The sequence below is a fragment of the Peromyscus leucopus genome, chromosome 2 (assembly GCF_004664715.2).
Source record: "Peromyscus leucopus breed LL Stock chromosome 2, UCI_PerLeu_2.1, whole genome shotgun sequence".
In the NCBI taxonomy this organism is placed as follows: Eukaryota; Metazoa; Chordata; class Mammalia; order Rodentia; family Cricetidae; genus Peromyscus; species Peromyscus leucopus.
In genome coordinates, this window is record NC_051064.1 from 119449998 (window position 1) to 119469765 (window position 19768).

General features: G+C 48.8%; 1 protein-coding gene across 13 annotated transcripts in view; it reads right to left on the reverse strand.

Moving 5' to 3' along the window:
• Positions 1-19768, reverse strand: part of St3gal3 (ST3 beta-galactoside alpha-2,3-sialyltransferase 3) — a 216909-nt gene that overhangs the window by 87936 nt on the left and 109205 nt on the right. For all 13 annotated transcript variants that reach the window (XM_037202869.1, XM_028893223.2, XM_028893220.2 and 10 more), the window contains one exon: positions 15744-15786. In XM_037202869.1, coding sequence (XP_037058764.1) covers positions 15744-15786 — 43 coding nt within the window. The remainder of the gene's footprint in view (positions 1-15743; positions 15787-19768) is intronic.

A 19768-nucleotide genomic window follows, 5' to 3' on the forward strand; every position in this document is an offset into this window, starting at 1 on the left:
GATGGAGTGCAGACAAGTGGGAGACAGCCAAGGTGGGCAGGAATTTGCTTTTCCTAGTGTGCAAGGTGGTCAAGCATCAGGGGTGATGAGTGCTAACCAATTCATTTAGAAGCCAGACTGGGTATAGCAGGGCATGTCAATTATTACCAAATTAAAATGCCTTAGAAATGGCCTCCCGAATGTCCCAGTGAGAGAAGAATAGGGGGAGTGTTGAGGATTCTGAGTCACACAGCAGGCTGGGACCTCTGGGGCAGACAGCGGTCAAACCCACTAAGATTAATGGTCGCCTGCTCCCTCAGGCCAGAATAGTTAGTTTCTCTAGGCACTCACTCCAAATGCCAGGAGGCCCCCAGATGTCTGATCAGATCATTCTGCCCTTGTTCTTCTCCTGTTCTGCAGCTGGCCTTTCACTGTGGAAAACGGAGCATTTCACTCCCTAAGAGTACCCATTGTGCTGAGAACGTGACTAACAAGTCCCCGGGGTGAAGAGTGTACACCACATGCTCTTCAGAGGAAGACCAGATGACCAGACTGGAGCCCACAAGAAACCCCAACTTCCACTCCCCCCGCTTTGATCAGAAGGGCCGCACTCAGGGAACCAGGCCAAGTATCCGGCAGTGAACGGAAGGACGGCTACCTATGGAATCTGAAGCTTCCATGGAGGACGCCGGAAAAGGGAGCAAAGTGTTGGAAAAACTCTCGCCCTTAGCCTCCTATCCCGGGGATCTGGTGAGGATGGGGGGAGAAGCATGTTTGGGGAGCAGAGGGCCGGCCACATTCTCAAACACCGTACACATGCTGTAAGACACAGAAGACGGCAGAGGCAGGCCGACTTCTCATCCAGGTGCTAGGCATCTGGCTCACGTCTGTCTGCATTCAATCTCAAGGGAGAGTTGCTGTGCTGAGTGATGTGTGTACCCCAGAAGTCAACATCTGGGGGTCTTCCCAAGCAACATATAGGTGCTGTAAGGAAAATGAGGTGGCAGAGGCAGGCTGAGCACCTGGCTCATGGCTGGATTCAGTTGCCAGGGAGAATTGCTACTTTCTGACAGACATGCGCATTGGGAAGATCAACGTTTGAGACCGGACCAGAAGCATGGGGATGGAGCAGTAAGTGGAGACAGAGAACTAACCAGGAGACAGGCAAGGAGGCGCAATCCTAGAATCTCAGTTCCCAGGAGGCTGAGGCAGGAGGATTGACACAAGTTTGATGCCAGTCTGAGTAACAGAGTGAGATCCTGTCCCTGCCAAAAAAAAACCAAAAACAAAAAAGCAAAAACCAGGAGAGAGTGTGATATCCCACAGGGGACGGTGGTGACCAACACAGGGTAGGCTGTTGAGGTGAGACCTGGGCTGGAACACTGAACTTCCCTGAAGCTGTTTCCGTGGTGGGCGTGGGTGGGAGTGTGCGTATGGAGGGTTGTGGGTGTTCAACTCAGGTTCCACTGAGTTTAGGAGGAGGCAATGGAGAGACCAGTCAGATCAGGGGCGATTTGGAGGAGTTTGCCCTAAAGGGAGACAGAAACAGCTGGAAGGAGGGTGAGGTAAGAGTGGTGATGGGTTTTTAATCGTCGTCTTGAGGACGGGAAGTGTTTCAGCACGTTCATACACTGATCAGAACAAGAAAAACTCCCGATGCTTCAGAGACAGGGCAGTTGCAGAAGGGATGTCCTTGGGAGGGTGGGAAGGGGGGAGATGTATCCTGACTCCCCAAACCAACTCCTCCCACCTGTGGTCCCCACATACTTAGAGCACATGTTCATCCTAGAGCGCATGTTTTCAAACACTCTTTCTGCCCCACCTCCTCCCCTTTCTTGCTCTCATTCACTCACTCAACAAGTATCTGGAGGCAATGGCGTCACTGCTTGGATTTTTAGCCTGGCTGTATCATCTTGCAAGCTGTATAATTTGGAGGCATGTTACTAAACGGTAAGATTTTTTTTAAATTAGGAAAGTGTGTGTGTGTGTGCGTGCATCATGTGCATGTAAGTGTGAGTGTGTGCAGAGAACAGAGGTATGAGCAGGTGTTCACTGAAACATCTTTCTGTCCTAATTTGGGAGGAGGAAGGGGCCAGAAGAGGTGAGGACAGTGGAGGGGAGGGGGTGGTGAATATAATAAAACTATATACATGTACGAAAACATCGCCACGGAACTCACCATTTTGTACCATCAACATGTCAGTAAAAAGTAGGAGACGTGCCTGTCCTAGATCATTTAACACAGGATTTACGGCACAGAGTGTGTAACAAAGCCATCAGACAGAGAACAGTTAGTCACTTTGACTTGTAGTGCTAATCAGTGTGAGGGAGGGGGTGATGGCTGGGCCAAAGGCTTGAGGGTCAGTCTCAGGGACTCTACAGCTCGGTGACGGACATCCTGTAACCAGCAGACCCGCTCCTGGCACCATCTTACGGAGGACTGGACACTACTTATGAGAGAGGCCTGAGTGGAACACTAACCCACCGCTTGGTCAGCGCCAACCACCCGGCAAGGGTGGGGAGCCCCTCAGCACGTCTCCTCAGTTCCTCTTCCTTCCTGAAGGTCAGCTTCTCCAATTACTAGAGCTGTTTCTGGGACAACCGTGGGACCCGGAAATGGTAGAAGGAGCTTTGCTTAGCTTGGGTCATCTTATTTGATTATTAAACGTTTCCATTTGAATTTTCCCACTAAAACTGCCTTCGTGTAAGAAAATAACCCAATGCCATCATAGCCCCTCTTAGGCACCCAGATGAACCTTTTCTCCTTAAGGGTAGTCTGTCTGTCTGTCTGTCTGTCTGTCTCTCTCTCTCTGGTGCTAGGGGTCGAGTCCTGAGATCCTGTAAGCTTGGTGAACGCTCTACCACAGAGCCACAGCACAGTCCCTGCTTTTCCACTGTCGTCCCTCCAACCCTGTGACTGTAGTAACCAGGCCCTCTGCTGGGAGTAAGGGAGGGCTGGGCCGGCTGTCCTCGGACTGTCCTCAGTTTCCCCCAGGAGCCGCAGGTGGTGAGTGTCAAGCCGCTCCACCCTGGCTGTCTCGGTGCAGACATGGATCTCTGTACCGTGTTTGTCTGTGCTCCTGCTTAACTGGGGATTCAGAAGCTGACATTGCTGTAGTTTAGCCTCATTTGGGGGCTTGGCCATTGTCTTCACCCTGGATGGGAGGATGCTCTCCACAGCCCTCCCTGTGCGCTGGTCTGTGCGCCACAGACAGTTCTCACAGAAACTCCACCAGGGGCCTGCTGCAGCGGCTCCAGATCAGTTCTGTTTCCACACTTCAGTTCTTTAAAAATATAAACACACCCTCCTTCTGGGTGGTAGTGAAAAGAGCAAGGGAATTCACACAGGGAGCGTGAGCCAAGTGCCCGGCAGCAGATCTATGATCTAATCTAGCCTTGTGTAAGCCTGGAAAGCAGCCCCGCCAGAAGATGCGGTTAGAAGTTCTCTCTCTGTTCACGCTCAAAACTTCAGATGATGAACTTAATGCAACCAGAGAAACCCATTTCTACTCCTATTTTCCCCGTATGTTCCGAGTGACAGTGGCGTCTGTGGGCATCACTAGCAAAGCCATCACAACCCGTGAGAGTTACTGGAAGCCAGGACTCATGGACATCAGGAAGGCTAACACCGAGCAGTGATGTCACCGGCTGATGTAATTGGTCCTGCTCTGCTGCTGTAAAACAGGCTCCCAAAAGACACGACGCCGAGGAGAGCCACCACACTGCCACCCTTTTCCTGCCACAGGGTGGGTTAACTTTTCATGAACCATGTATCTGACAACACAGACCAGAAAGGTTCCTGAGCCCAAACAGAGAGAGGAGGATCTGTGTGTGAACTAGATAGGAAACTAACACCTTAAGCATTTCCACCCACCACCTAGATACTTGGCAGAAACTCCCACCCCATCTCAGCAACCCCAGCAACTGGTTTATTCAGGCAGCTGGGGCTTTGCATGCTGCTAGAGCAGCCTCACTCTAAGGTAAGTGCGCTTACCTATCTATTGTGGGTGTGTCGGGGGAGCTATGTGTGTGGAGGTCAGAGGAAAACTTGCAGGAATCAGTTCCCTCCTTCCACGTCAGCCCTGGAGACTGAACTCAGGTCATTAGGCTCAGTGGTGAGGCCTTTACCTGTGGAAACACTCACCAGCCCTGATCTTTTCATTAATCTTTTTTTAAGATGTGTTTTATGTGTATGAGTGTTTTGCCTACATGCATATCTGAGCATGTGTCTGGTGCCCATGGAGGTCAGAAAATGGCGTTGGATTCCCAGGAACTGGAGTTACAGACAGATGGTTATGCCAGTTGGTGATGGGACCCGAACCTGAGTCCTCTGCAAGAGCCCCGGAGCTGTCTCCCGCTTACAAATCCCTCGGTTTCTTTGGTAGAAAGAGCACTGACTTAAGCATGTGTGTTTCAGCATGCAGCCTCGGGCATGTGCATCCCATGATGTCGGTAAATATGGTCCAGCACATTTGTAGATGACAGTGTCTGTCTGTCGCAATGTGAAAAGGTTGGGCGCAGCTGAATCTTAAAGACTAGACCAAGTATCATGCTCTCCTGCCTGGTTTCTGTGGCTCTTAAGAGAGAGAGCAGGAGGGCTGGCGGGATGATACAGTGCTGGCAGGTAGGACAGAGCACTCTGAGGAAGTTACCTGTCAGTCACAGCTCCTGCTGTAGGAAGGCTGACTTCTTTCTACCTTCCTGCTCCTGGCTCCATCTGGATGGTCAGAGTTATAGTAATACAGGGGAAAATAACCGTTCTTTTCTTGTTTGTTACCCGAATTCTTCTAAGCCGCTTGCCGGCTCCAAACTTTTGCTTGATAGACCAGCATTTGTACGCACAAGCTTGTCATCTGCTGGCACCCCAGCATCTATGCGAGCACCACAGAAGGGCTAAGTCTCAACAGATTCTTAAAGTCACAGTAAAGACTTGTGTCTGGGGATTGGGGATTTAGCTCAGTGGTAGAGCGCTTGCCTAGCAAGCGTAAAAAGGCCCTGGGTTCGGTCCTCAGCTCTGAAAGAAAAAAAAAAAAAAAAAAAAAAGACTTGTGTCTGATTTTCCTATGCAGGATCAGATGGGTCCTTATCATCATTTCCAGACAGCACTGTCCCTAAGTCCACTAGGTCCAGGCTTCTCAAAGTGGGTATATTTACTGGAGTAATAAATATACTTGAGGGGCTGGAGAGATAACTCAGCAGTTAAGAGCACTGGCTGCTCATCCAAAGACCCAGGTTCAATTCCCAGCACCTACAGATGAGCTCACACTCATCTGTAACTCCAGTACCAGGGGAAAAAACACTCTTTTCTGACCTCTACAGGCACCAGCGCATGAACACTGGTGCACATATGTACACACAAGCAAACACTCATACACTTAAATAAACTTGATGGAGAATTCTATATAAGAACAACACATATGTATTATGGAATAGAGCACAGCATTTTAAAAATAAAATGAGGGCTCTTAAAGACCACTCTGCTTGAAGGGGGCCCTCAGTGGGTGTGCTCACCCCCACCCCCCATCCAAGATGCTCTGGAGGAACTGGTTCAGAAGTACAACACTTTGAGACTGATACCTCCATGTTGGCTCCTGCTCTCGAGATGCTGATAACCCAGAGGCAAGAAGATAAGTCAAAAACAGAAACAAAACAAAACAAAAAACCTTCAAGGATGAGTACAAGCATAGTCATGCACAGGGTGTGGGGAGATAAGTCAATTATCCTAGGGATCTGGGAGGGCAGAAGGGCGTTCTCAACAGGGGACACAATATATACAAAGGCCAGAAGAGAGAGGGTGTGCATGCGTCTGGAATGCTGTGCAATCTGTGAGAACAAATCTTGGTTCTGCTGCTAGGAGTCTGTATGGGAGGACTCATGAGCAGAGGATTCATAAGCGGAGCAATGCATGCCTCTGCCCAGGAGAGAAATGAGCAGGCCTGCATTAAGGGGTGGCATTGGTTACCAAGAGGAAGGAAGCTTTACTCTCAGCTACTTGGAGAAGCAGAACAAGAGATGGTGAAGGAATGCAATCAGCAAACACTGAGCACTGCCAGCGGTTTGAGCCTGATTCCTTTAGTTTACATTATTGTTGAGTCCTCAATCACTGTGTGGAACTGGTGGATGACATCATCACTCTGTGAGTAAGGAAATACAGACATTCAGCGGGGCAGGAGCAGGAGGAAGACGGGAACACAAGGCTGTGGTGATGTGGAGTTTGCCCTGCTGATTTCCAGTCTTGCTTTGGCTCGGTGTCTCCTAACTACGTCCTGATTCCTTCCCTTTGGAATGGTAATGTATATTTGGTGCTACTGTACTTTGGAAGCATGAAATTTGCTGTTTTTATCTGACAGGGGGTTACTACAATTAAGAGCTTGCTTTGAGACTTAGGAGAAACATTGAACTTTGGAGTTTTAAACAGTGCTGAGACTGAAAGACTGGGGACCCTGAAAGTCTCACTAAATGCAATGTATTGTGATATAGCTTGAGCCTATGGGGCCCAGGGAGTGGAATGTGATGGTTTAAATGGGATTGCTCCCATAGGCTCATGTTTAAATCCTTGGTCCCCAGTTGGTGGAACTGTTTGGGAAGGATAAGGTGTGGCCTTGTTGGAGAAGGTGTGTTACTGGGGCTGGGTTCAGAGGTTTCAGAAGACTCCAGACATTCCTGGAGTGCCCTCTCTGCCTCCTGCTTGTGGATCAGGATGTGAGTTCTCAGCTGTTCCTATCTTCTCCCCCTTGATTTTTAAAGTGTGGTAATATACTGCTTGTAATAAAGCTTGCTGGAAGACCAGAAGACAGAGCCAGCCACAGAGTTAGCCACAGAGGTCAGGCAGTGGTGGCACATAACTTTAATCCTAGCATTCGGGAAGTGGAGGCAGAGGCAGAGATCCATCTGGATTTCTGTGAATTCAAGGCCGCACTGGGCTACATGAGATTAATCCAGTCTAAAGAGAAACAGGGCCAGGCAGTGGTTTCATACATATTTAACTCCAGCATTTGGGATCACACACTTTTAATCCCAGTACTAAGAAGGCTGAGACAGGAAGTGATATGGCTGGGCAGAGAAAGGAATATAAGGCAGGAGGAGACAGGAATTCACTCTCCTTCAGGCTGAGGAGTTGGTGAGGTAAGAGGTGGTGGCTGTGGCTTGCTCTGCTTCTCTGATCTTTCAGCTTTCACCCTGATACCTGGCTCCAGGTTTTTATTGTAAGACCATTTAGGATTCATGCAACATTAAAGTATGGAAGAGATGCTGGGTTCTTTGAAGTCATTGTAACTGCAGGTCATGGAGTGAGAGACCCTCCAGCAGAGACAGAGCTCGGGAGTAGGCAAAGGCAGGAGCCACCTGTCATTTCTGACCAATCTACTTCCTAAAAAGCAGACCTCACTGGGTTTCCTAGTAAAGGCTGGCACAGTGATCCACTTCGCTCTACCCTCTCTGACTTACCAAACACGTGCTGCACTGTTCACTGGGTACCGCCACACTGTGTGGCACTGTGGATACCCCTGTGAACCCAGTGCCCATTCCTGCCCTTATAAAGTCTACAGTTCCCCAAGCTAAGTATGGAACTCTCCGAGTTAGCTTCAGCAGCCAACCTGACACAGCCCAACTCGGAAATGCCATCTTGGCGTGAACCAGAGGAAGCAAGCCAGGGGGCAGTGTTCCTCCGTGGTCTCTGCTTCAGTTCCTGCCTCAGGTCCCTGCCCTGACTCCCCTCAGTGATGGACTGTGACCTGGAAGTGTAAGATGAAATAAACACTTTCCTTCCCAAACTGCTTTTGGTCAGTGCTTTGTCACAGCAACAGAATAAATTAGAGAAAAAAAAAAAAAAAAAAAGAATTCTTTTAAGAGTCAGTGAGCCGGGTGGTGGTGGTGGCGGCGACGATGGTGGCGCACGCCTTTAATCCCAGCACTCGGAGGCAGAGCCAGGCAGATCTCTGTGAGCTCAAGGCCAACCTGGTGTACAGCATGAGATCCAGGACAGTCACCAAAACTAAAACTCGTCTTGAAAACAACAACAAAAAAAAACCCCAACAAAACAAAAAAGAGTGAGTGGAGACGTAAGAAGATTGCTGCTGGGAGGGGGGGCCAGGTGGGGTTGAGGCGATTCTCTGAACGTGACTAAACTGCTTGCTCCACCCCTGTCATCTTCTCATTTGTCAAAAGCATTTAAGTAACATCTACTTCATGCAGTTGTCCACCAATTCACGCATCCGTTCTTCAAGTACGGACTGGGCAATCACTAAGCAACAGGTGCTAGGCAACAGTAGAGGAGGAAACAAAATGGCGGCCCCGTGCTCTCCGGGGTGGGTGGAGGCAGATGATGAATGAGGAGACAAGATGTGCGGAGCATCCAACGGTGATGAGCGCTCAGAGAAGAACGATGGTGATGAGGAATCAGGCCTCTTGGCCCAGGTCTACAAACCCAGATACCCAGGAGGCAGAGGCAGCATGAGCCCAAATTCAAACCCTAGTGAGCGAGACAGTCTCAAGATGAGAAGTAAAATAAAGGCTGGGTCACAGTCCATCCACAGAACGCTTGCCCAGCATGGGTAAAGAAAGCCCTACGCTCAGCTCCCAGCACTGTAGGGAAAGGAGATGGGGTGATCAGGAAATGTCAGCAGGAGTCAAGAGTGGGTAAATGGGCAAGGAAGGGAGCAGCCTCTGCTGCTATTAAAGGGATGCACACATGCCAAGAGTCGGAGGCTGGAAGGGGCCTGGGGGACTCGAGGCACCCAAGTACAGAACCTAGTATGGAATAATAAACCTGAAGGGAAGCTGTAAGGATCCAGAGTCTACTCTAGACCCCCACCCCTCAGAGCCTTGTAACATCTGAGTCACACTAAGAGAACCGAGCAGCCACCAGAAGGTCCTGATCACAGGAGTTCAGATCACAACATCACCTCACTTTTTAACACGATCATTTTTGCCTCTATGTGGAGGTCAAGGCTATGGTTTGGCTCTTAAATATTCCTTGAAGATCATGTGTTAAAGGCTTGCTCCCCGGTGAGGGTATTCGAGGTAGAGCCTGGTGGAAGGATGTTAGATCCACTTGGGCATGTTCTTGAAGGGGATGCTGGGGTCCTAACCCCTTCCTCTCTGCTGTCCAGTTGCTACAAAGTGACATCTCTGCTTCACTATGTATGGGCTATCACGAGGTTCTGCCTCATTACAGGCCCAAAAGGACATGGCCAAGCAACCATGATCAGAAACCTAAAACCATGAGCAAGAACAAACATTTCCTCAATTGAAGTTCATCAGAAAGCTAACTCGTGCATGCCGGGAAGCAAGCATGTGAGCAGAGAGCAGCTGGAGAGCAGCTGTGGTGTGCAGGGGAGGCTCTCTGGACAGGGTGATGGCCTGGAGGCAGGAGGAGGCTGGACCTGGGATACTGCACTTAAGAGGACCCTTGTTCTAGATTTGTGAACTGTGCGAAGCCAAAAAACACAGCCAAGGGAAGAAGGTTCTGGATCAATGACTCTGAAGTGTGGGAAAAAGGATTCAGCTTGATAAAAACTTGGGAGCCATCAGTATGTAGAGGACTCATAAAACCAGGAAAGAGATGAGGTAAGATGAATGAGGTCATATACACTACTGTTATGAGGAAGAGGTAACAGACTCCCCAGCATGGCACTGGGCATAAGGCAGAACTTCGCAAGGCTGTTTTCGAATCAGTAGATTTACCTCTGGCTGCCTCTCCCTTCTTGTTCCCATGATTCTTTGCTGTTGCTGCTGAGACAGCTATAGCTAGGTAGCTCTGGCCAACCTTGACCATGACCTTGACCTCCTGGCTTGGCCACCCGAGTAGCTGGGAAGACAGTCAGTGCTGCCACACTCAGCCTCCTCCAGCAGCACTTCAGGCTGGCCCATGTTCATAGGCCTTTCTCAACGGGCCTGGTTCCCAAGGGGCTCTGGGGGCTAAAAGTTGCTGGTTTCATACCTTTGTTGTCACATGGAATTCTTCATGAACTTAGTCTGAGCATTTAAGTCTCTGTGCACCTGCACATCTGGTAGCTATAAAACACCACACGGTGCATCAGACAGTTTCCACAGAACACCTACCCAAACCCAGCTAAAAGAGATAAAACCCGAGTTTAATCAACTTCAATGTCCAGAAGGCTCATGGGAGCTCAGCAACCACACACCCCAGCGCCAGGATCTGGTTATTCCAAGGCCTCCAGATGGCTGTCTTCTAGGCCTAATGGGCAGGCACCTTCTTGACTCACGGTGTCACATTCCTGAGCCTGAGATTTCCTTAGGGTTCTGGGTGGGACGCCATGCCCTGGATAGGGATGGGGCCTCCACATCACCACTTTCAACCCTTGCTGAAACATCGCTTTCCCAGGGAGTCCTGCGGGCATCGTCCTCTCACGCATGCAGTGTCCTCCACAGCAGCCCTCGCTGTACCATTGACCTCCCTAGCACACATTACTGTGCAGGTATGGGAACTTATTCACAACATTTTAAAAAGATTTCCTTTTATTATTTACGTGTGTACTATGTGTGTGAGTGCCTATGGAGGCCAGAAGAGGGCATTGGATTCCATGAAGCTGGAGTTATGCATGGTTGTGAGCCACTGGATGTGGGTGCTCCTAACCATTGAACCATTTTCCCAGCCCCCACAACATTTTGTTTACTGTATAGCAACTTATCAGGATCTCTGTTGAATGAAAGAGGAGAGCTCCCTCTTCTGCTGGCATGGGATGTCTGTCTCTGAGCTCTTCCCACGTGGGAAGCAAGCTTTAGCAGACCATTTCAGACAGCCTGCAACTCCTGAGGGACCAGACTTGAACTCCTGAAGGCAGGCTGTGGCTACGAGCACTAAGGCCCGAATGGCCAGCGCTGGGGGCAGGCGGGATCAGTTCTTGGGCAACCTTGTGGCCAGCATCACTCACGACCTTGCTGGCCTCACATCTTACTCGTGATTCTTGTTCACTCTCCCCACGATACTCTTGATCGTTTTCTCATCTTCAACTCCCTGCTCTCTGAACCTCCTTGACCTAATTTTCTCTCATCTTGCTCCTTACTCTAAGGTTCCATCACATTCCATTGTTCCTTGGTATCTGCAGCCTCCTCGGGGAGTGTTCTTTTTACCTTCTGCTCTCAGAGAAACCCAGCTCTCCTCTGAAAACACCACTGCTATTGCCTTCCGTGAAGGGGGCTTTTTGTCTCCACACCGCACACCTGGGGATGCCTGGCCCACTTCCATACGATATCTGGTGTCCAAACCATCAGCGTAGATACCACCCTTATTTTAGAAACAAACGTGCACCGCTCACGCCCCCCAGCCACGCCGCCCCTGCTGCCGCCGTTCACTCCCACTCTGTTCGCTAAGCTAACGTGACTTGGACTCAGTTTAGCATATAGCTGGTGTCAGGATGTATCTGCTGAATGAATGAATGCACAAAGGAAGTCAGGCACAGAGCCGGAGGCAAGCAGAGTACAGGTCCTGTTTGGAAGTTCTGTCTTCCCGGCGGTAAGCCGATAGAAGACCCGGATGAAGATACAGGGAAGGCTGCATCTCACTCTTGGATCATTACTCTTAAGGGAATCTGATATTTAGTGATTAAACAAAAGCCCAAGGTTAGAGCTAATGAGATGAAGACCGGGGCATTTAAAACCCATGGCCACTTCTAGAGCCTCTTTTTGGTTTTGTTTTAGTTACGTTTTTGTTTATTTACCATGTGTCGGTATGGACACTTGAGAGGCAGTCAGAGGACAACTTATAAGAGTCAGTTCTCTCTTTCCATCGTGTGGTTCCTGGGGATCAAGCTGAGGTCGGCAAGCTTGGTAGCAAGTGCCTTTACCTACTGAGCCATCTTGCCAGCCCTGTTTCTGTTTTTTGGTCCTCCTTGTAGCACAGGCTGGCCTTGAACTGCTATGTAGCCAAGGCTGGCTTGGAACTGAAGATTCCCCCTACCATTGATTTCCACTTAGGGGATTATAGGTGTGTGCCGTCATGCCTGGCGCCCACAATTTATGTTTTTAACTACCAAAAAGTATTGTCTTCCTGAAGGCTAGACTTGGCATTGAGTTTCAGGTTCAATGACACACTGATCCTCTCAAGGAATAAAGTGGAGGGTGATGGAGCCGGACACCCAACATCTCCCTCTGGTCTCCAAGCGCAGCACACACAACACAGCACACACATACCCAAAAGGAAGAGAGGGAGGGAGGGAGGGAGGGAGGGAGGAAGGAAGGAGGGAAAGGTGCCAAAAAGAATGTCCCCAAACCTTTACATTTTTGCTACCTGGCTTATCCTCTAGCTGACTGTCTTCGTTTGTGTCTCTACAGCTAACCCCTCCACTAAGATTTCAAGTTTGGCTACTGCAGCTTTGAATTCTAGAAGCTTATTCATTTTTATTTATTTATTTTTTTAGTTTATTTATTGGGTGGTCACGGTAGGTGAGTGTGTGCTGTGGCCTGAATGTGGAAGTCAGAGGACAACTTGAGGCATCAACTCTCTCCTTCCACCGTGTGGGCTCGAGGGATGAACTCAGGTGGGCAGGCTCAGCCTCAAGCACCCTTACTGGCAGAGCCACTTTGCTGGTCCTCTTTATTTTTTTAATCTAGGCTCCTATTTTACAGTTCTCAATCCTAGGCAGTTCAGTCTTGTGTGGTACACAGAACTGTTTTATGACCGGTCATTCCACTTGAGAAGTCTCTGTGCACTCTCCCGCCCATGGCCTGAGTTTGTCACGGTCCTCACCAATGGCGGTTAGTTGTCCCATGTGCGTTGCTCTTTCTGTGAACTGCTCGTTTCCTTGAACGGTTACTTGCCAGGAGTTCCCATCCTTTTCCAGAGAAGGTCCGAGTGTGCTCCGGCCAGGTGCTTGGCAGCCCTTGCCAAATCTGGGGTGTTTTAGGGTGGGCTTGGGAGCTCCTGCTTCCCCAGCATGCGACTCTGGCAATGAACAGCTTTTGTCTGCCGACTTCTGAGCCTAATCCACTCAGAGCTGGGCTAAGCTCCCTTTAATCCTGGCCTGGGGGTTCAGAGTCAAGTCTTGTTTATTCTTACACGGAGTCCTCTGGGTTACAGTTTTGTATGGAAAGGGTCAAAAAGTAGCAAATATGGAGAAGTTAATAGACCCAGAGGCTATGACTGGAAGCTCTAAAATTTAACTTTGAAGAGTAGGGAGTATGGAAAAGTGGAGTGGTGTGGAGGCAATATTTAAAGAGAAAACAGCTGACATTTTCAGAACACGCACATTTTTATACTCAAGAAGCTCAATTAACCCGAATTAAGATAAACACAAAGAAATCCTTCCATTTGTATGCTTACAGTAGATTCTACAATGCTTTCTTTTATTCTCCATAGACTACAATGAATGTAAGTGAATAGTCTACATTTTTCATAAGGAAAAAAACTGAGATTCAGAAAGCTTGAATGGGCTGTTTAAGGTCACATAACACTAAGGAGCAGAGGCAGAACTCAGGCCCAGCTCTGATGCATGCCGTGTCCCTTCCTATATATCAGGAACGGAGCACCACACTACCAGAAGAGGCTCTGGAAGGAGAGATGGGAATATGGCTGAGGGATTGCCCCCACAGCAGACTCCTTACCTAAGAAACCTCTCCCTGAATACAGCTGCGTTTCCCTCGGAAGCAAGCACTGGATGGAAAAGCCTGTGCACCACGAGGCAGGAAGGAGCTAGCTTGCCCCTCACGGTGGGAGTTAAACACAGGACCCAGTCAATTTCTTGGCCAAAGTCCAAGTCCCCTCAGTCAATTCATGGAACTGGCCTGGTACACAACAGCAAACTACACATGGAGCTGTCCCACACTGCTCAACTGTCAAGACAGCAGGGTAGGAGTGTCCTCCTCCTTCACTGCCGAAGACAGCTTAAACACTGTGGTTGGTATGTCCAGGGCAACATCTCCTTTGTTCATCCACATGATCTGACTGGCTAATTACTGCCTCTTTTCTGGTCTGGTGGCATTTTACTTGCTTATGGCTTATATTTGATGTGTTTTCTTTTGTTTTTCTGTTCAGAGCACTGAATGAAGACATTTTCAAGAGGGAAGTCTGCAACTCTTTAGCACAATCAAGGCCCACACCCTAGATGTTAATATGGGCCTAACATCTCTCTGCCTGCCTTGTAAAAAGAGATCCGACAATTCTTCCCTGGAAGCTGCCTCTGTGATGAAGCTGGGAGAGCTACAATGCCTGAACTGATAGCCAAGACTCTAGATTCCAGGAAAAGGGGCCAGCGGCCAGACAGTTCCACAGGAAAGCCTCCCATGGATGATTTATGGAGGTGTGACTACCACCATCTGAACAGCTATGTATAAGACCTAATGCAAAAAAGCAAGAAAGGAGATGCAATTCTGATCTTCCATGATGTCCATCTCAGTTAGGGACTCAGGAGCACCAAGATGGCTGAAACAGACGAGAGTAAGCATCAGCCATGTGAGTGGTCCTGCACAGGGCATGAGCAAACAGAACAGAGAGAGCCAACTCATAGTGCGACGATCAAATGGGTTTGTGTTCATCCATCCACCCACCCATCTCTGCATCCATCTGTCTCTCCAGCCACTCCACCCATCCATCCATCTACCCATCTACCCACCCACCCATCTCTGCATCCATCCGTCTCTCCAGCCACTCCACCCATGTATCCATCTACCCATCTACCCACCCACCCATCTCTGCATTCATCTGTCTCTCCAGCCACTCCACCCATCCATCCATCTACCCATCTATCCACCCACCCACCCATCTATGCATCCATCTGTCTATCCAGCCACTCCACCCATCCACCCATCCATCCATCTACCCATCTATCCACCCACCCACCCACCCACCAATCTATACATCCATCTGTCTATCCAGCCACTCTACCCATCCATCTATCTACCCATCTATCCACCCACCACTCATCCATCTATCCAAGCACTCAGGGTTTGTTGAAGGTCTAACACAATTACCCTATGCTGTTTAGGCACCGGAGAGACCAGGAAAGAATGCTGGAGAATAGGGTACCCAGTACTCAAAAGTCCTTGAGTGAACCACTTCAATTAAATCCTTATAACAACTTGTAAAGTATGTCTACTGTCTCCATCTTATAGACGAAATGGGCTCAAAGTAGTTAAGGAGCTTGCCCGAGAGTACAAGTTCAGTAAGTGGCAATCTGGGATTTGAACCAAGCTTTGCCTGGCTCTGAGCCCATGCCCTTAATAAATTAATAATCACCACAGAGTTAATTATAGGAAGCCAGACAGTTGGCAGGCATCGGGGGTAGGAATTTCAAAGGAAGCACAGAAGACACAATTTGGTGTAGAGTAAGTGACCTCGGGGTTTTCCAAGTGGCCTAGCAAGGAGAGGCAGTGTTGGGCGCGGGGACCAAACCTCTGAGAAGCAGACTGGAAGGTCTGCCTGTGAGAGGAAAACTCAATGGGCAGAACTGGGAAACAAGCACAGGATTGCCTGGTGGGAGAGCATCCTTGACGATTTCTCCATCACTCCCACTCTGTTGGAAAAGCTATTCCAGTGCCCTACAGCGCCTCAAGCTCCTGCAGTGGCCTTCTGTAACGAGCTACCTGTGCCAGCTTAATGCAAGGCCTTAGTTTGTACCTACCATCCCATCCCGCCCAGGCCCCTGTAGACAGTAACATGCTGGAAGATTCTGCTTGCAACCTGAGGACAGAAACCCCAGGGAGTCCCCCCCCCAAAACTAAAGGGGTAAGCGGGTGGCCCTTCCAAGCTAGACCCCAGCTCTTCCAGATGTCTGCCCAGAGTCAAAGCATTTTCCCAGTCTACTTACAGTTTCGAGTCCAGCTTCAGGAGGAAACCCAGCCGATCATACTCTGAAAAGGAAAAGCAGAAAATGAAGGCAAGCCATGCTGCCACAGCGGGCTGCATTCCCAGATCTCACCATGGGGACAGACAGTGCGTGGAAAGGAACGTGTAATTCAAATGCTTCAAAGAACAGAAAGAAACACATATGCCACAACCAAGTTTAGTCACATAACATCCACCGAACATTTATTTTGTCTGAAGAGCCAGGTTCGGAAGCAGCTATTTTTCAGGTCTTCCCAACCATCCAGTCCTATGTTAATTCAGAATTGCTTTCTGGAATAGGCATGGCGCTTGAAACTGAAACTTGTTAAATTTGAGACTGGCCTCTGAAGAAAGAGGTTCCTCAAAGCTCTGAGCATAGAGCCTGTTCAATGAGCCGGTTTCATGTTAGCATCAGCTGTCAACTTGACCCCCAGTTATCTCAGGGCATCTCATTTGTCTCCATCAAATGGCCTGTGGCCAGGTTCCTGAAGAATTGTTTCCTAATTATTAATTAATATAGGACGGTCCAGCCCACTGTGGGTGTTGCCATACCTAGGCAGGTGTGCCTAAACTGTCTAAAGGAAAGCTAACCGAACAAGCTATGAGGAGCAAGTCAGTAAGAGCATCCACCCCTCCATGGTCTGTTTCAAACTCCAGCCTTCACTTTGATGATGGACTATAACTTTGTAAGATGAAATAAATCCTCCCTCCAAACCCAGACTGTTGTTTTTGTTTTGTTTTGTTCTTTTTCAAGACAGGGTTTCTCTGTGTAGTTTTGACGCCTGTCCTGTAACTCACTCTGTAGACCAGGCTGACCTTGAACCACAGAGATCCGTCGGCCTCTGCCTCCAGAGTGCTGAGATTAAAAGCCTACACGGCCACCCGTGGGCCCCCAAGTTGGCTTTAGTCAATGTTTTATCACAGCAACAGAAAGCAAACTAGAACGGCCGGGCTAACTGGAGTGAAGATGTGTCAGCCATGAGCTCCTCAGATCTATAGCAGCAACTCTCAAGTGTGGGAACCATGGAGAACTGGGGGATCCAAGACCATACAAAGGAGACTGAAGAACAAAAACTGGCAAGATGTTTACAATACAATGAAGCCGCTAGCGTTTTAATATTTTGCCTTGTTTTAAAGTGAGATTAAAGCAGTTTGTAGTGGTTTAAATGAGAGTGTGCCCCATTGTCTCCAGCATTTGAATACTGGGTCTTTGGTTGGTGGCACTGTTTGGGAAGGCTTAGGAGGTGTGGCCGTGCTGGAGGTGAGCTTTGGGGGTTCAAAGCCCCATCCCTTCCCTAGTTTGCCCTCTCTGCTTCCTGCTTAAGGTTGCGTATGTGAGCCCTCAGCTTCCACCTCTAGCTGTCAAGCTTGTTTGCTGCCAAACCTCCCCTGCATGCCAGGCTCTGGTCTTCCCTCTGTAAGTGGCCTTGGTCATGGTGTTTTATTACGGCAACTGAAAATTAACTAATACATGGTTTTAAACATTGTGTAGACCATGGGCTTCCAGAAAGGACTGGGGGGGTAGCATATAAAAAGTAATAAGGTGCAGCTGAGGGGACCATGCCACAAGTGACTGTCCTTGGGCCCTGTGTGCCTCCTGCGGATTTCAGATCTGTCTCCAAGATTTTCCACAGCTCAGATGAAATACACAGCATGGATTTCACGGCTCAGAGCTTCCATAACGCGGGAGAACCCTAGCCATTTCCTTAAAGGGTATTGTCTGTGGCCTCCAAAACACTTTTGCACAAGGAAAATGATGTGAGTGCCATGGAGTTATTGCTACCACCACCGCTCAGTGATGGCAGTGAGTGTCTATGCCAAAGTAAGGTGTCTTATGAATGAGGTTGTCAGCTGGCCTGGCTCACTCTGAGGCCAAAAAGGAATACCAAAACCTAAATTCAGAACAGAAAAGGCTGAGCAACAAGGTTTTTGAGGAACTCAAATTTTAATGAGCAATGAACAGTCAAGAGAGAGAATTCATACACATCAAAAAGTACCACAGAGAACCAGGCAGTGATGGCACATGCCTTTAGTCTCAGTACTCGTGAGACAAAGGCAAGCAAATCTCTGAGCTGGAGGCTAGCCTGGTCTACATATTGAGTTCCAGGACAGCCAGGGCTACACAGAGAAACCCTGTCTTGAAAAAAAAAAAAGTATCACAGAGTCATTCTGTGAGGCGGTTAAGACAGGCACCTGGATGTTACAGTCAGAGGGCTATGATAGGAGGTGTGTGTGTGTGTGTGTGTGTGTGTGTGTGTGTGTGTGTGTGAGAGAGAGAGAGAGAGAGAGAGAGAGAGAGAGAGAGAGAGAGAGAGAGGGCACACAGGCTGTGGGGGCCAGAGGAGGACATCCAGTCTCTGCTGTCACTCCCCACCTCATTCCCTTGAGACAGGGTCTCTGACTGAACCTGGAGCTAGGCTACTGGCCAGCAAGTGCCAGCAATCCTCCTGTTTCTGCTCCCACAGAGCTAGGGTTATGGGTATGGGTGGGCAGTAGGGATTTGAACTCAGCTCCTCACGCTTGCTCAGCAAGTGTGCTTACTTATTTTCAACCTGAGAGGAGTCATCTTTTTAGCACCGAAAATCTCAACGAGGATACAAAAAGAAACAGAAGGCTTGTCTCCTAAGAGAATTTCTTTAGGGAGTGAAGCTTTCCTCAGATAATTCTAGCCTTTCTCTGATTCAGATAGAGATGGGGCTTTACTTTATAATTAGGAACTTATAAAAAAAAAAAAAACAGCAAGAAAACCAAAAAGGCTTCAACTCTAAAAACTAAAAATACAACGGAAAAGAGTTGTTTTCAAAGTTGAATATCCTTTCAACACGGGTATTCTGGCATTCTAGGAAGAAGAAACATCACCAGCTTGCCCGATACTTGTGGTCTGTCCCTATGATACGCTGCTGTTCCTCAGACCTGAGCACACACAGTGTACCACACTCCAGTGGACTCCTCCCAGAGGTCGGAAAAGATCTTCCTCTGGCTGTCAACCCAGATGTCAGGAACAACACTGACGAGGGCGGGGAGCACGCAGCACCCTTTGGAGGGACACTTCACACCAATTGCTCTACATGTCTCAAAAAATAAACCCAAGCTGGGCACAGTGGCACACCGCCATTATCCTGAGTACTCAGCAGTCTGAGTCAGAAGGTTGTTATTGTAAGTTCGAAGCCAGCCAGGACAATTTGGCAAGACCAAATCTCAAAATAAAACTTTAAAGGGGCTGGGGATGGCGCTCAGTGGTAGAGAGTCTGCCTAGTATGCAAGGCTCTGGTTTTAATTTTTTTCTCTTTTTTCTTTTCGAGACAGGATTTCTCTGTGTAGTCCTGCCTGTCCTGAAACTCACTCTGTAGACCAGGCTGGCCTCGAATTCAGAGATCCATCTGCCTCTGCTTCCTGAGTGCTGGGATTACAAGCACGTACCACCACCACCCAGCTGATTTCAATTCTTAATGACGGAAGTGGGGCAGAATTCTATTGAGCTGTCTTTTTAAAAAATCATTATCACCCGGTGTTAGTATTCGTCTTCTTGTTGAGTAACTTAAAGAGGTGGGGGTCTATTTTGGTTTACGGTTCAGGGCACAGTCCATCCTGGTGAGGAAGCCTGGTGGGAAGAGCCTGAGGCGGCTGCACGGTATGGTCCGGAGGCAGGGAGCGGTAGAGAGAGGTTCCTGCTCAGGTGGCACCCCCTCCTTATTCAGTCCAGGACTCCAGGCCATGGAATGGTGCCACCCAGCTCAAGGTGTGTCTTCCTACCTTAATTAATCTAGTTTAAAAATTCCCTCCCAGACATGTCCAAAGGCTGACTTCCATGGTGATTCTAAGTCCCATCAAGTTGACAGTCAAAATTAACTATCACATTTCTCACACATAGTTAGTAAACAGTAACCATAATTACAATAACTGGTTATTTTCCAATGTCATTTTGAACTCTGTCCTATATCCCTACCACACACACACACACACACACACACACACACACACACGGCACACGGCACACGGCACACGGCA